The sequence below is a fragment of the Lepidochelys kempii genome, chromosome 13 (genome assembly GCF_965140265.1).
Source record: "Lepidochelys kempii isolate rLepKem1 chromosome 13, rLepKem1.hap2, whole genome shotgun sequence".
NCBI lineage: Eukaryota > Metazoa > Chordata > Testudines > Cheloniidae > Lepidochelys > Lepidochelys kempii.
Genome location: NC_133268.1, coordinates 2,793,257 through 2,808,664, shown reverse-complemented (window position 1 = coordinate 2,808,664; position 15,408 = coordinate 2,793,257). Strand labels below are relative to the sequence as shown.

The window sequence follows — 15,408 nt, the reverse complement described above, 5'->3', positions numbered from 1 at the left end:
AAAACAAAACTGGAGGCGGTTTCTGCATCATTTCATTTGTTTCTCTAACCTGCTCCAGCCACGCTGCCCCTCTCGCTAACCGGACGGCTGGAAATCTGCCTGCTGCACAGGGACACTCTGCCCCATTTAAGGGGGTCTGTACATCACACTTGCTTTGCTAAGGAGCCTTTGGTGAGGAAATTCTTGAGTAATCAGAGGATTCTCCTTTAATAAATGCAACAGGCCACTTGTTGGTATCAAGACCCGTCTGTGTAAATATACGATTCTCTCTGTTTGGGGAGCAGGTTCCCCCTCTGTTTGTTTAAGCTGCCTTCCCGCTTTGACCTGCAGAGCTCATGGCACCCCAGGCCCTGGTGATCTCCGCTCAGCCTCGGGCCTCTGAGGAAGGGAAGCACAGGAAGCCTTCTGCCTGCTTTATTTGGCTGGCTTCCCCTCCTGCCTTCGCTCTCTGGGGCTCTGTGCTTGCAGGCAGAGGATGAGAGGAGGGACACTGGGGTGGCGATGGGAAAAGAGAAAGGGAGAGTGTGACAGGAGTGAATAGCTCCGCCAAAGAGGAGCAGACAGGAAAGGAAATCTCCCGGCAATAATTCATTGGCTCAGGAAGCCAGCGATGGGCAAACACTCCCTGTGTGTCTAAGGGGCTGTTCTGATCTTTCAGAGCTGCAGAAGGCTTTGGCTAACCCTAGCGGGAGGGTTTCTTCTCTGCTAGGCCGCTGGTTTGCAGAGGGTCTGAGAGGAGCGGAATTGCTGAACCCCAAGTGAATTCAGAGGCTTTTGCTGCTCAGATCTCTCCACTTCAGGAAAAAAAACTTCATTTTTTCCACTGCCGGCACACACCTTCCTCCTGGGGTGAGAGGAAATGCTCCTACTCAGCCATGCTCCAACCTAGCATTCAGAGAGCTTTATCTTAGCAAAAGCTGTTTTTTAACTAGGATGATTTATATGCTTAATGGAAAACCCAGATCTAGGGGAGCAACTCACCGCTCCTCCAATCCCTGCCTCAGCCAGCAGGTATCGCTGGAGGGGATGGTGTAGGAGGACTGGTGGTGTGAGCAGCTCCCAGCTACTCCGCTCTCAAGCTGTCCCTGCAGAGTGCACGCCAGGGAATGAGCCCCTATGGGGGACTGAAAGCGACTCCATCACAGCCTCTCCCAGCAGCTGGCTTTACGGGAATGGGAGACGAGCACTGTCCATAGAGGATCTTTAGCTTCTGCATTCACAGTGTGCAAGATTCCCCCAAGAGGAATCACTAGAGGTAGGCGCTGAAGGATTGCATTTTTATCGGGAAAGGGCGATAATCGTCAGTTTCACCAGGCACACACACACCAACAAACAGTATGTGCCTTGATGGTCATTGAAATGTGCAGCTCGGCCCCAGAAGAAACCTGCTGTTGAGAACTTATCGTAAGCTGATTTGAGGCTCTCGACTCGGTATGTTTTGACATGTGATGCCGACAGTGTGTGTGTTAACGGCTCTGAAGCTTGCACTTTTGGAACCTCAACATCTGCTGTCGTTAAATCATTTCTGTCTGACCCTCCCCCCCACCCCACCCTCCATAATTTCTCGCAACTGTGAAAATTTAAAGCAATCGAAATAGGGAAAAAACGCTTAAACATAAACATGGATATTATCCGTCAGAATCATTACAAAATAGAAAGTGAATACCAAGCCCAGCGATAGGCAGAAATACAGGGCTGCTGGCCCGGCGGAGGTCAAGGGTAAAGAAGGCCCAGCCCCTCCAGGAGGTGACCCAGGGCAGCGTTTGAAAGCTCAGCTCCTCTTCAGGAAAATGAAACCATCCCCACCATGTGCTACTAAAGCGCCTTGCCCATCTTAATGTCTACATCTTCTGTGCCCTCCACAAGCTAGTCCTTCAACCCTGCATGCCCCACACTTGGGGAACGTACAGCAGGGAGCAGTGCATGGGTGCTGGCTCTGTGGAAGCTCTTCTGGGGGGTGCTAGACAGGTGCTGGCTGTGGGGGGCCTTGCGGCCTGCAGAGGGGGCAGGGTGGGCTGTGAAGTCGGCTGGAGCTGCCTGGTCTGTCTGTGTCAGGAGAAGTTAGTACGGAAGCAGCATTTGCAGCAGCTCCCCAGCGGGCAGCAGATCTCTGATGTGCAGTTGCACTTCCCAGCACAGCCTGTGTCCAGCTGCAGCCTGTTTAGATTCATTGCGGTGTGCCGCCCCCGCAGGGCTCTGTTTGCAAGGTGTCTGCGCACAGTAAAAGGGCCCCCATCCTGATCCTTGTAAAGTACAGAACACAAGCAGCGTCTGCTGGCTTTAAATTCTGGGGGCTGGGAGAGCACCACAGTCCTGTTGGCTGGATGGAAAAGTCCAAGGCAGCCCCATTGGCTGGCCAGGAATCTGCTCCTAGTTCCTAGCCCCTCCCAGGACTTATATAGAGAGATTCTTGTGAATCCCACTAGAGCAAACTGTACCACCCTCTCCGACTGGAAAGGGGAGAAGCTGGAGCAACAGCTGGGAAGACGTCAGGACCTGCAGCGGGGGTGGGGAGGGCTTCCTGCTTGTGTCCGTGCATTGCGAGCCCTTGAACACCACCAGGGTGAGCCTCTGGAGTGAGCCCCTGGTGCTCCAGCGAGGAGCCAGGCTGCCTCTCAGAGCCCTTCCAGCCTGGAGCGCAGAGGTGTCTTGCTGCTGAAGGCTCCCAGAGAGCAGAGGGGCCCTGGGTCTGGGGGCAAACCCCACCATGGCGTTCACCATGCTGAGACCCGTGGCAGCTCATATGCTGTACCCAGACCTCAGCATGCTCTCTGAGGACGAGGAGAACCGGAGCGAGAGCGACGCCTCAGACCAGTCCTACGGCTGCTATGAGGACCTGGAGACCAGGAGGAAGGTGGCCAGGAAGCCAGGCCAGGTGGTGATGGTGAAGCAGAGGCAGGCAGCTAACGCCCGGGAGAGGGACCGGACGCAGAGCGTCAACACGGCCTTCACCGCCCTGCGGACCCTCATCCCCACCGAGCCCATGGATAGGAAGCTGTCCAAGATTGAGACCCTCCGCCTGGCCTCTAGCTACATCTCCCACCTGGCCAACGTGCTGCTGCTCGGAGAGGGCTGCGAGGACGGGCAGCCCTGCTTCAGCACCATCTATGGCTCCAAGGGGGAGCTGGACAACAAACAGCCCCGCAGCATCTGCACCTTCTGCCTCAGCAACCAGAGGAAAGGGGTAAGTCCATCCTCCCAGCTGAGCGGTGCTGCCCCTGCTTGGCCAGCCACCGGCAAACAGGATCCCTTTGAGAAGGGAGGCTGGAAAGGGAGCTCTGCATTTGGACTGGCAAAGGCCCTACGTAGGTACAGAGGGATGTCGCTGGGGTGCGTGTGGGAGGGGAGGGTGCTGGGTTTCAGGTGTTGGGATGAATGTAAGCAGAGGTGTCAGGGGGACTCTGTGGAGAGTGCATGGCCGAGTGGCAGGAGGATATGAAGGGCGAAGGGGAAGAGGTGACAGCTGGCACAGACTGTCTGCAATCAGGACTGGCTGTAGTTCAGACCGAGCAGGATGCTTGTGTGGGTTGGGGTGTGCGGGCCTTCACTGAGGGGTAGCTGCTTTCGGCCAAATTCTGCCTTCGCTACACGCACACAACTCCTGTGCAAGTCCCCAGGTCAAACTCTATGCTCGGGGTAAATCCAGAGGAACTCAGCTGGAGTTATCCGTGGCACTCCAGATTCACAGGGGTACCTGTGAGAGCAACATCTGGCCCAATGAAATAATGCCCTGGGTACCTGTGCTTGTGTCGTGCCTTTCAGCTGAAGGTCTCAAAAGTGAGCAAATCTCATTAGTGCCCTTTTTCAAATGGGGAAACTGAGGCATGGAGGGGTGCAGTGGTTCATCCTAGCTCACAGACAGCGAGTCACTGAGGATTGGAACCTACTCCTGAGCTGCAAGACCAGGCTGCCTCCGCAGGCAGATCCAACATACTAAATAGCTCCTGTATACTGAGCATATACGTAACATGCACTAGCTGGCCCATTAACGCTAGTTTAAATGCATAGTCAAAAGAATTTAGGGCTCTTAATTGGAAGTGTTCTCGCTCTGTCTTCCACCTGTCTTTTCTACAAGCTGCAACCTTGCACAGCACACCTGCTCCGGTGGTTGTATTAGGGGGCGTCTCAGGAGCTTTGCCTTGACTCCTTGGCTGTCTCACTCTTCATGGAAACACCGAACTCCTGCCCCTGGACAGAGAAGCCGAGCAGAGAGACTCTAAAGTAGCACAGGCCCCTGCTGGGTGAGGCCTCCTGCAGACACCTTCTGTGCCGCTATCACGTAACTTGTTCTAGTTTCCATGTGTTTGGTTTAGATTTAAGGTAGAGCCAGGCCTGAGACCAAACTGTGGATGCATTATATTGAACCCCCTTCAGAGCCTGAGGGTGTCTGGGCCCTGGGATCAGACCAGCCCTTTGCAGGAATAAAATAGAGATGTCAATATTGTGTCTGGATGCAGCTTGATTCCCAGCTGCCCCCTCACCCCAGGCTGTGGGGGTGATGCTTGCAGGGCTCTAATTTCACTGCATCTCACATTCTAAGTTCTCTTTCAGCAGGAGTTACCCCATTGCCATTTAGCTCGAGGGAGCTAACACCTTCGGAAAGGCAGATCTGGATACTTCCCAAATGTTTGTTCCTGGCTACGCACATTCGGGCTTTACCCTAGGGCCCAGCCTTCCTCCACTAATATCATAATGAGGACCCTACCAAATTCACGGTCCGTTTTGGTCAATTTCATGGTCCTGGGATTTTAAAAATCATAAATCTCATGATTTCAGCTATTTAAATATGAAATTTCACGGTGTTGTAATTGTCGGGGTCCTGACCCAAAAAGGACTTGTGCGGGGGTCACAAGGTTATTGTAGGGGGGGCTGCAGTATTTCTGCGCTGCGGCTGGCGGTGGCTCTGCCTTCAGAGCTGGGCAGCCGGAGAGCGGTGGCTGCGGGCCGGGATCCCAGCTCTGAAGGCAGAGCCACCGCCAGCAGCAGCTCAGAAGGAAGGATGGCACAGTATGGCATTGCCACCCTGACTTCTGCGCTGCTGCCTGCAGAGCTGGGCCCGCAGTCAGCACCCGCCCCTCTCCGGCCGCCCAGCTCTGAAGGCAGCACAGAAGTAAAGGTGGCAATACTGCAACCCCCCTAAAATAACCTTGTGACCCCCACCATGATCCAACTCCCTTTTGGCTCAGGACCCCCAATTTGAGAAACGCTGGTGTCCCCCCTGTGAAATCTGTAGAGTATAGGGTAAAAGCACACAAAAGACTAGATTTCACGGGGGAAGACCAGATTTCACAGTCTGTGATGCATTTTTCATGGTAGGGCCCTAATCATAATCTTCTGCCTGTGACATCATAACCTTCGGCACGGCAACCAGCTGTGAGGTCACAAACAGGATGGTGGCATAATGTGGGGAATAAAGAGCAGGACGAGATAAACTGGAAAGAGACAGAAATCTTGGGCCTAACCCGTAGTTTCCACTCAGTCCCAGCTCCCAGAAATCAGAGGGAGGTCACTGCAGTCAGGCCCTCAAGATCTGGCCCCTGCTGCAGCTCTGTCCTGAATGGTGCAGAAGGAGAGGAGAGAAACACCGAGCTAGGAGAGTAGCCGCTTCATTGTCTCCACCCTCTGTAGACTGTCTCCTGGGAAGGCTGCCGTGTGGTTCGAGCCGGTGCTGGCTGGGACTGGGAGTCCAGAGTGCCTAAATGCAACGCTCATCTGGGCAAGCTCTCTGGATGCACTCGATAACCATCTGCACTCTGCCCGGCATGCACACGCTGATCCCAGCGCTCACACACTGCCCCGTCCCTACACGTAGTCTCCCGGTCAGACAGCCCTTCTGTACATCAAACTGGACACATGGGGCTGGAGCCTCCTCCTGCTTATCCCAGCTTTACCCCGGTGTGACTCCACGGGCTGCAGCAGGCTTCTCCTGACCTACACACTGACCAGGCACTCTCACACCCACAATCCTCCCTGAGATTTGTCTCCAGTTTCTCTCCCTTTATTTCCCACCTCCTGTCTCTTCCCCCATCTCCTTGTCCATCTCTCTGGCTATTGAAGTATTTGAGCTGATGGGTTTAAAAAACACAACAGATGCTGAGGAGAGGCCACTTCCCACCTGCCCGTGCACTGTGCACCCCCAACACTTGGGCCTGTACCTGAATGGCAGACCCAGGCCCGGCACCCTTGTCGGTGCTCTGCTCCTCAGCTGCTCTCAGTGGCCCAGGACTCAGGCATGAGAAAAAGGGAGACCAGGCCTCAATCCTTTTGGAAGCTTGCCCATAACCTCTGAGGCCCGAGACGATAACCAAAAAGCCCTCTCACCCCCTTGCGCAGCTGGCAGGGAGGGGACAGGCCGGAGATAACTATTCAGCTATCGATGGAAGCCACCTTTAGGACCATCTCTCCCTCCCAAGGCAGGATTGTTCCCCACAGAACATTTACTAGCGCTGGGGCAAGCCTAGCTTTAAACGTCCCAAGCAATGGAGCTTCCACCACGTCTATAGCCAGATAGACCTCCCCCGTCAGGAAGCTTCCTCCCTATCTGCACTTCCTCCCGCTGCTTCGAGCCCTGAGGAAGGAGATTTTAGTGCTCTAAGAGCTGATCCATGAGCTCTGGCACGGAGAGTCGCAGCAAGGCCTAAGCACCAGCCTGTGGGAACAAGGGCACTGTCTCTAAATGGGAAACAAGCATCTGCAGCAGTTGGGGTTTCTTTCCCACAGCAAAGACGCAGAGGAAGGGACTTGTTCAGCAGGTCACTGGGAAAGCTGGGACTAGAGCCCAGGCTGTGGGATTCCCATATGCCCTAGCCACAGGACTTCACTGCTACCTCTCGCTAGCCATGCTGGTCAGGGCCAGGTCTTTGTTGGGGGTGCCGTCAGCGGACTCTGGAGTGTGGGGGGTTATTGAATGTACTGTAGATCCAAACAGAGACCAGCAGTGACCTGGGGTTGTATGGGCTCAGGAGTACAGAGGCTTCGTGTGCTGACCCTTTGCCCCAGAGACCTGGACTCAAATCCTGGCTCAGGTAACCAGTGAAAATGACTCTTCTGGCCTCCACCGAGCCCGCTCTCTTCATGGCAAAGTCCCCCTGACACGCGAGGGTGGCTGAGAGGCTGCGGGAGCACCGGGAGGCTGCATCACCAGAGCTTTGAGGGGCCCTGGCCCAAAAGGAGGGCGGCTACAGATCAGGATTGGGGCAGGGCTGGATGAGCCGGGAGAGCTGCAGGGCCCAGCTGAGGTGCACAGGTTAAGCCTGGGGCTGGGGAGTGACTGGGGTGGGAGGAGTTGGTACAACACCGTCAGCGCCAGCTTGAGCCTGGCAGAGGGGATCAGCCTCAGTGTAATGGGCACCAAATGCCCTGCACAGGGGAAGGCAGAACCTGTTGTCACATCTCCGTGGAGTGTTCCTAGCCGATTCCCACAGCACACGGGGACCCCAGGGTAAGTCATGTGTTACCATGGTAATTAGGATTCCTTTGAGGGCAAGGCCCCTGCCTAGAGCCAACCCAGGTCCCTCTCTGCATGGCGTTGTGGGTGGAAGTTCAGTCCCGGGGGTTACTTTCCTGGACATTGGCATCTACTTGTGGTACCTGCTGGGACTTCTGCCTGTCGCAGGCCCTGCCCCCCATTCTCACGCTCCTGAGACAGGCTAAGGAACACAAAGTATCTGCAAGCCCCAGATGAGAGGGTCTGGGCTGGGACTGTACCCGCTAGGGGTGGCAGAGTAGGACACCGCATTCTGGTTAGTGCAAAGAGCTCCTCTGGGAGGGCAGGAGCCGCTCCGGGGTCATTGTCCCCAGAGATTCCAGGCCTCTCTAAATGGGCCGTGGGGACGCCATGGGGGGTTGTAGTGGCTCCCTGGGGGCCAAGGGCCAGGGCACAGTCAGATGGGAAGATCCCATTGCACTTTCAAGAAGAGCAGAAATTTGTTCCTTAGCCAAAGTGTCCCCTCCTGCCGCCCTAGGCTGCACGGTGGCTTGTGACGTGCTCTGGGCACCCTTGTGAGGAGAGGCTCTCAAGGGGCTGTTTTCCTGGTGAGTGGCTCTCTCTCCTGCAGCCTGCTCTGGCACGTACTAATCAGGATAAACCTCCCCGATCCCCGTACCCGTGGGTCAGTCCCAGGTTGGTTTTCCCCAAGGGGCTTCACTTCAAAAGACGAGGGAATAAACGTAACTCCAAAAAGATTTAAGAGCTAAATTCCCAGCCAGTGAGTCCCCAGGAAGGAGACAGGGAATTTCCTCACTTTCCAATGTAGGGACTCATCAGGAGACAGTCAGTAGCCAGGGAGTTTTGAGAGACAACTGTGCTTCGTAAGGTTCCACCTCTAGAGTTTAGATGTCACGTTGACCTTGATAGCTAATCCCTGGGCATCTGCAGAACATCACACCGGATCCCGTCCTCCTGGCCATACCTAGAACAAGCGAGACGTCAGCATGCCCGCTCCAGCCCAGCTCGGTCTCCTAGCCTTTCCCTGTCTCTCAGACCCACCCCTTCATCTCAGTTACAGAACTTGCAAATCTATCTTCCCAGTCTTCCCTGCCCTGGCTATTTGGCCATTCTGCCACCTGCTCTTCTGTCATCCAATCACAAGGCAGAGTACTACGAAAGTCACAGCACCATATTGCAGTCAGACCTCCCTCTGGAGCTTGGAAACACGACAAGACGACATGGCCAAGTTCAGCCCATCACCCTCAGGGCTCTAGTGCTTGGGGCATGGACTTTCCACCACACCCTTCCTTTGCAAACACCCCCCTCCCGTTACAGGGAGGTGGGGACGCACACCTCTAGTCTGGGCTCTCCAGGACTGCCCCAGATGAACTATGGAGAGGCATAACCTATTCCAAGTGGCGGAATAGCCCCAAAGGAGGCCTATCCCTGAGTGACGCTAGCACAGGTCTTGTTAGCAGAGTCACGTGGGACGGTCGCACAGCCATCCCAGATGGAGTGTGGTGTATCTTGCCTCCTCCAAAACAATCTGTGAGGCCATGGCTGCACAGCTCTGTCTGTTGCAAGAGCCTAGATGAGTGGAAGGAGCTCCGAGAAAGGGGTGGATCCCACCATGACCGTGCCATCCCCTAAGCGCATTAGTAGGGTTTTCGTCAGGCGAAGTCCGCAGCAAAGTCATATAGAAATGAGTGAGGACTTCCTACTCTGGTCCATTGTGCTCCTATGAAGAGTTAACAAGGCAGCAACACCAGCTACCGCAGCCCACAACAAACTCTGTGGGAGGATTTTCCTGTTCCGCTGAGTGTTTCTAACCCCCACCCCAAGATGCAACCATCTCTGGGCTTTTCTCTGCCTCCTGCTAAAACAGTGGCTCAGGGCACAGTCCAGCTGTCTGGGGGCACAGGAATGCGGTGTGGGCATTGTGTCTCCAGCTTTCCCCTTCCTTTCTTGCAGGGCAACCGGAGGGAGCTTGCAGGCAACTGCCTGAAGGCACGAGGGGTGAACCCAATGCGGGTGCCGCGGAGATGAGCCCGAGCTGCGGGAGCATCTGCCTGAGGAGCCAGGCCAGGTGGCCGAACCCCAGAGCACATGAGCTTGATATTCAAGACCAGGGTGGGGGAAGGAGCACGGGACCCCTGGAGCTCAAGGAAAGGAAAGCCTATGTGAAATGAGCCCACACTCAAAGGACTACACGGAGACACAGGGGGCTGGGGCTGCACCGACTTGGACTGAAAGGCAGGACAATGCTCTAGATGCAAATAAGGGAAGAGAGAGTGTGACCGCTCCTCTGCCATCCACTGTGCCTGTCCCTCGCGGCCAGCAGGAGCCCGGGGCAGCAGGGCTCACTGACCCCTGGAAGGGGATGTTGGCCCAGTGGCTGCAGGACAGAGGAGCGGGCAAGGGCGAGAGTGTAAAATATTGTTCAATGGTTAGTTTCGATACAGAGCTTTATGAGAGTTAAGATTATTGCAGGTCTCCATGGTCACTATTTTTTTTTTTCATATTCAGCAGGTTTGAAAATAAAGTTATTTTTTTGATCATTTGGTGGCTCTTTTTTCATTGTTTCCCCCTAAGTTATGCTTAGGACACACAGCTCCAGTCGGAGGTAGAGGGCTGGGAGTCTCTCCGTTGACGGGGCTGACAGCAGACTGGCTGTGCTTTCCCCAGGGGCCTTTTGCTTCTGCTCTGGAGGTCTTGATCTGGTGCCTTACTGGCCCAAACTGGTCTGGTCAGCAGTGTGTGTCTGCTGAGAACCGCGGCTGGCTGTGGTAATGCAGAAACCCTGGTACTACAGAAGTCATTCCATGTGCTGCCATGAATCACCATGTCACATGGGCTTCAGTTAGTAGCTGATGGCCCCGGCTCAGCACTGCCGGAGTGCGGGAGGAAGGAGGATCATGGGAAAGGTACGAAGATACAGGGGTAGCTCACTGAGTCCAGTGAGCTCATGACTCATTTGCAGTCGGACACAGCTGTGGAGTAGGGCAGCCTGGGAGTCACTTCCCAAGCACACAGGATTCCCTTTTATAGAACAGACACTTCAAGGGTTCCCACACCAGGGACAGCTCTGACCTCTGGGATCCTCCAGCCCAGCTCAGTCCCCAGCAAGAGAGATGCAAGGTCTCTCCAGTTGGACAGATGCAGGAGCTGGTCAGCTGGCTCAGAGTCACTGGGGATGATCGATGAGAGCTGGAGCTAAGGGGATGCCAGGAGACAGTGGTTCCTCAAGGGTCCACAGGCAAAGCAGTGTGAGGAAGGCCCCAGGCACTGAGCCCCATTCACCTTAGAATGGACAGATCCCTTTCTTTCACCACTGGGATGAGGAAGGCATTTCCTCCCTGTACACACCCCAAGGGGCGGAGGGTTGCGGAGACCCCCCAGTTCATACACATAGTCCTGCCATGTTGATGTTTCACTCACTCTGGCTCATGCATTTTCCCTCCCCGATAACCTCTGTAAATGCAGCTGCACCTTTGCCACCTCGAAGCCCACCTAAGGTGCAATGCCAGGGAGAGCAGGCGAAATAGCAGCATTCCCCTCCTCCCTGCCTCCATCTCCTAGAGCCAGAGAAAGGGGGGAGCTTGGACTGGTCCAGATGCAGCACCCTCCTGGCTGCCTGCTCTCTAGAGACGTCTCCCTCCCAGCTCCCTTCCCCCAGGATTTGATTTATGTAGTGACAGCCCAGCACAGCTGTGAGAGCAAGTCCCCGCCAGGGACAGGGTGGGTGGGGAGATGCTTGTTCTCAGCGTATCTAATCTGTACCAGACCCCAATAAACAGCCGTGAGATTCTCTAAACATTTCTGGGACACAGAATCCCCGGCCTTGGGTTTATTGGGGGGCCAGGGAGGCGGGGGGCTTGTGTTCTCTAACCAGCCATAGCTAGACAGTTAAAGGAAGATCTTGTTTTCCTTGGAAGGACTGAGGTCTGCAGCTCAGGGCCAAGCCCAGAGCTGGTATCGCAGCTTCCTAGAGGAGTCACAGCTACTGGCTGCAGCCTGGGAGTTCGCATCCCAGCTGTGCTGCTGGATTCGCTGCTACACGCCCTGGGCTAGGGGTGTTGCTGCTTTGCTGCTCGCTGGCTCCAGCGCTGGGAGTGTGGGTCTAGTGCATGGCTGCTAGTGCATGGCTCCTGGTGCGCGCCACGGCTGGGAGCCCGAACTGGGCACACGCCCCTCCCAGTGCTGCTAACATGGCAAGCGCAAGACCGCAACATGCCGCTGGTGCAGGGGCATCCAGCAGGGAAGGGGTTAAACCAGGCCCACGCAAACCTTGCCGTGGAAAGGGGATCTGGCCGAGCATGCTTTCTGTGCAGGCCCATAATAGTCTCTTCCTCCCAAACCCCGGGCGTGTCCTTCTCATCCCAGCTCGGTGCTGCCGGGAGATGCCACTCTCTCTGCCTGCCTATCTCGCCCTCACTCTCCCTTGCCCTCTCCCCGATCTTGGACACCCTTGGAATGGCTCATGGCTGCTTTCTCTGAGACAGGAAGGTGTCCCCGAGTCTCAGGAAGGAAAAACACTCAGTGCTGAACCCACAAAGACCGTCTCTGAGGGGCTGAGGCTGGATGGGCTCCAAGCCTGACATCACCTGGGAACTGGAACCCGAACTGCAGCTGCACTTTGCTCCTCTGTTTTTTTTTTTTCCCCTGTAACTTGTGTTTTTAAGCATTCTTTTTATAGCGCTTCTCTTTTCCCTCCCAACTCCCCTCCCAAATACTTCAGAGTTTCTGAGATTTTAACCCTGAAGGGCCAAAGACTCTGGAATGCAGAGGGGCTGGGGCGTTGTCTTTTCCCACAGGGGCCATGGCTCTGTCAAATCCCCTGTTACACTGTGGGCACCAGAGGAAGCCGGGATGATATGCAGAGGGGTTTGTTCCAGCAGGGAGAATGGTGGGTAAGCGCTGCATGAACGTAAGGGGGACAGTAGCCAAGCAGGTCACACCAGGGTCCAGCAGCACAACAGAGATTTGCTCAACCTACTGGGCTTGGCAGGAGGTTCCCAGCTGGGCTGCCCCTCAGGAGGGCAGCACAGTGTGACAAAGATACAGCGTTTGATGCTGGACTCAGCATTGACCCAACATACAGGGGGAAACAAACATGGCATGGGCTGGGTTCTCCACTGCCACGTGCCCCTTGCTGCAGTCCCTTTGGGCCCGACTCGTCCTAGTGCCACGTCATGGTCGTGGGGCCAGAACTCCAGGGACGAGTTCAGCCTGGTGCCATGTGGGGAGTCAGTGCAGAAACCGAGCCCCAGACTGTGACGGGATCGCTCACAGGGGGAGAGTGCCTGGAACAGGGGGACCGGAGTCAAAGCGAAACTCGGTGTTATGGGGGCGGGGCAGGGGGGAAGAGACAGGGCTCCAGAGCAGGAGGAAGTGACTAAATCTGATCTGGATGAGCAACTCTGCAAAACCCAGGACTGTGGGTGTTGAACTAGACCCTTGAGTTTGTGCCGCCTCTGTCTGTGAACTGAAGACCAGGGGCCTGATTCTGTGCTCACTTACAATGGTGCAAATCAGGAGTCAACAGTTACCCTTGGATATAATCAGGGTAAGTGAAAGGAGGTTCAGGCCTATGACACTAGACTGATTTACAAGGTGCCCTTTGTTTTAACACTTGGCTGCTGTTTCCTAGTACCTATTGTCCCTTGGCTCCTTGTCAGAGCATGGCTCTGTGATAATGAACACACAGAACATACCATGAGGTCACTTATCAGAGCAGCAGTTCTGCAATCGATAGGTATATGGAAAATGTATCCAGAAATGCCCCTTTTCTTGTGTAAAAACCCCAGAGTCACAGCCCATCCCAGAGTCACAACTCGCCCCAGATCACCCCAGAGTCACAGCCTGTCCTGGAGTCACAACCCGCCACAGATCACCCCAGAGTCACAGCCCGTCCTGGAGTCACAACCAGTCACAGATCACCCCAGAGTCACAGCCCGTCCTGGAGTCACAACCCGCCACAGATCACCCCAGAGTCAATGCCTGTCCCGGAGTCACAACCCGCCACAGATCACCCCAGAATCACAGCCCGTCCCGGAGTCACAACCCGCCACAGATCACCCCAGAGTCAATGCCCGTCCCGGAGTCACAACCCGCCACAGATCACCCCAGAGTCACAGCCCATCCCGGAGTCACAACCCGCCACAGATCACCCCAGAGTCAATGCCCGTCCCGGAGTCACAACCCGCCACAGATCACCCCAGAGTCACAGCCCATCCCGGAGTCACAACCCGCCACAGATCACCCCAGAGTCAATGCCCGTCCCGGAGTCACAACCCGCCACAGATCACCCCAGAGTCAATGCCCGTCCCGGAGTCACAACCCGCCACAGATCACCCCAGAGTCACAGCCCGTCCCGGAGTCACAACCCGCCACAGATCACCCCAGAGTCAATGCCTGTCCCGGAGTCACAACCCGCCACAGATCACCCAAGAGTCAATGCCTGTCCTGGAGTCACAACCCGCCACAGATCACCCCAGAGTCACAGCCCGTCCTGGAGTCACAACCCGCCACAGATCACCCCAGAGTCACAGCCCGTCCTGGAGTCACAACCCATCCCAAAGTGCAGAGGGACAAAAGCCCAGTTTACAAGCTGAAGGCAGAATGACACTGCAAGGACACCCCCCATCCCCCGCCCTGCCCCACACCAAGGCAGCTGATAAGTGCAGAGTACTGTCTGGGAGTCATCCAGAAACAAAAGCCAGAAGGGTTGCAATTTCACGTTTTCCTAGGCAGCAAGCCAAGACTCCATCTAGCAGCAGATCAGCCACAGCCAGTCTCTTCTTCAGGTAGGTTTAACTCATCAAGGGACTGCATTCATCACACCAGCTGAACCTGCCTCATGGGGTTCGACTTTAACCTTAACTCCTGATCTGCCCCTGGGAAAGTAAGCCTCTGCAAAAAGCCCACAGGCAGCCAGTGCAAATCACGGGGCCCCAGCCTCATGGGCCCACAGCGGGAGACTCCACTCGGAGTGAGAGGGACCCGCTGCCATTTGCACTAGCTGCCCTCTCCGCAGATCTCAGCTGCAGCCCCAAGCAGAGGGCATTACAGCTCTCTGCTCTCCAGGTTAGAAGGGCCCTGCCTTCCCTCCTCATGCCCTGAGTGTGGCTTTGCTGGGCCCTGATCTCCATTCCTTGCCAGTCTCCTATCAGCACAGACAGTGCCATCTCTTTACCCTCCATGAAGTCCCCTTCGCCGGTGCTCCCCTCTTGCCCCTGGCCTCCGGGCTGGGTCTGTGTGGGCTGGGAACAGTCTGGCTGTGGTGCCTTTGGTCATTAAGGTGATTGGTGGCTCCAATCTATGTCGTAAGTGCCTGGAGCCTTGGACGGGTGTTTTTAAATGGCGGTTGAGACCTCTAAGTAGATCAATGACCTCACACTCTCCCTTGTCCGTTACTGTCACGTGCCCCATCTTCACCGCCCCACGCCAGGCTCCATTCCGGCCCACAGCCCCCTCGCATCGCCTTTTTCCCTGATCCCCACTTCGTGTGTCCCGCTCCTGGCTCCCCGCAAAGGAAAACAAGCCTGTGCTGTCCCTTCCCCCGCAGGCTTAGGGCGGACGATGGAGTGCTGCAGGGACAGGGAAAGACCGGGGTTCATATTTCTGGTGCATTCACCCTGGCAACTCGTGCAACTCTCACCAATGTGCTCTGTCCATCTGGCGCTCTCTCTGGCATCGCCCCATCTTCCCTTCCATCCTTTATGCCCCCCTTGCCCCCCTAGCACTGTAACTCCTCTATCCCCCAAGGGTGATTTTAGCCCCAAAGGCTGTAGTTCTGTCGCATTACTCTGTAGTTTGCCGCAGAAAAATTAATCCTGAAACTGAACCTATAGAGCCTATGGAATAAATTCCCCTAGCGGGACAGACTCGCTGAAGTGGGTTTCCTGGACGGGTTTCCTTCATTGTGAGTATTTATCTCATATCATGTCCCACGTTTAGGCCTGGCCCATGGGAGGCTT

The 15,408-nt window shown here is 55.6% G+C and overlaps 1 protein-coding gene across 1 annotated transcript; it reads left to right on the top strand.

The window, feature by feature from the left end:
* Positions 1-2,582: 2,582 nt before the first annotated feature.
* TCF15 (transcription factor 15) lies at positions 2,583-9,871 on the top strand. The gene is made up of 2 exons (XM_073309057.1): positions 2,583-3,184; positions 9,401-9,871. The coding sequence occupies exons 1-2, from the start codon at positions 2,708-2,710 to the stop codon at positions 9,473-9,475; spliced, it is 552 nt and encodes a 183-aa protein (XP_073165158.1). The 5' UTR covers positions 2,583-2,707; the 3' UTR covers positions 9,476-9,871.
* Positions 9,872-15,408: the final 5,537 nt, after the last annotated feature.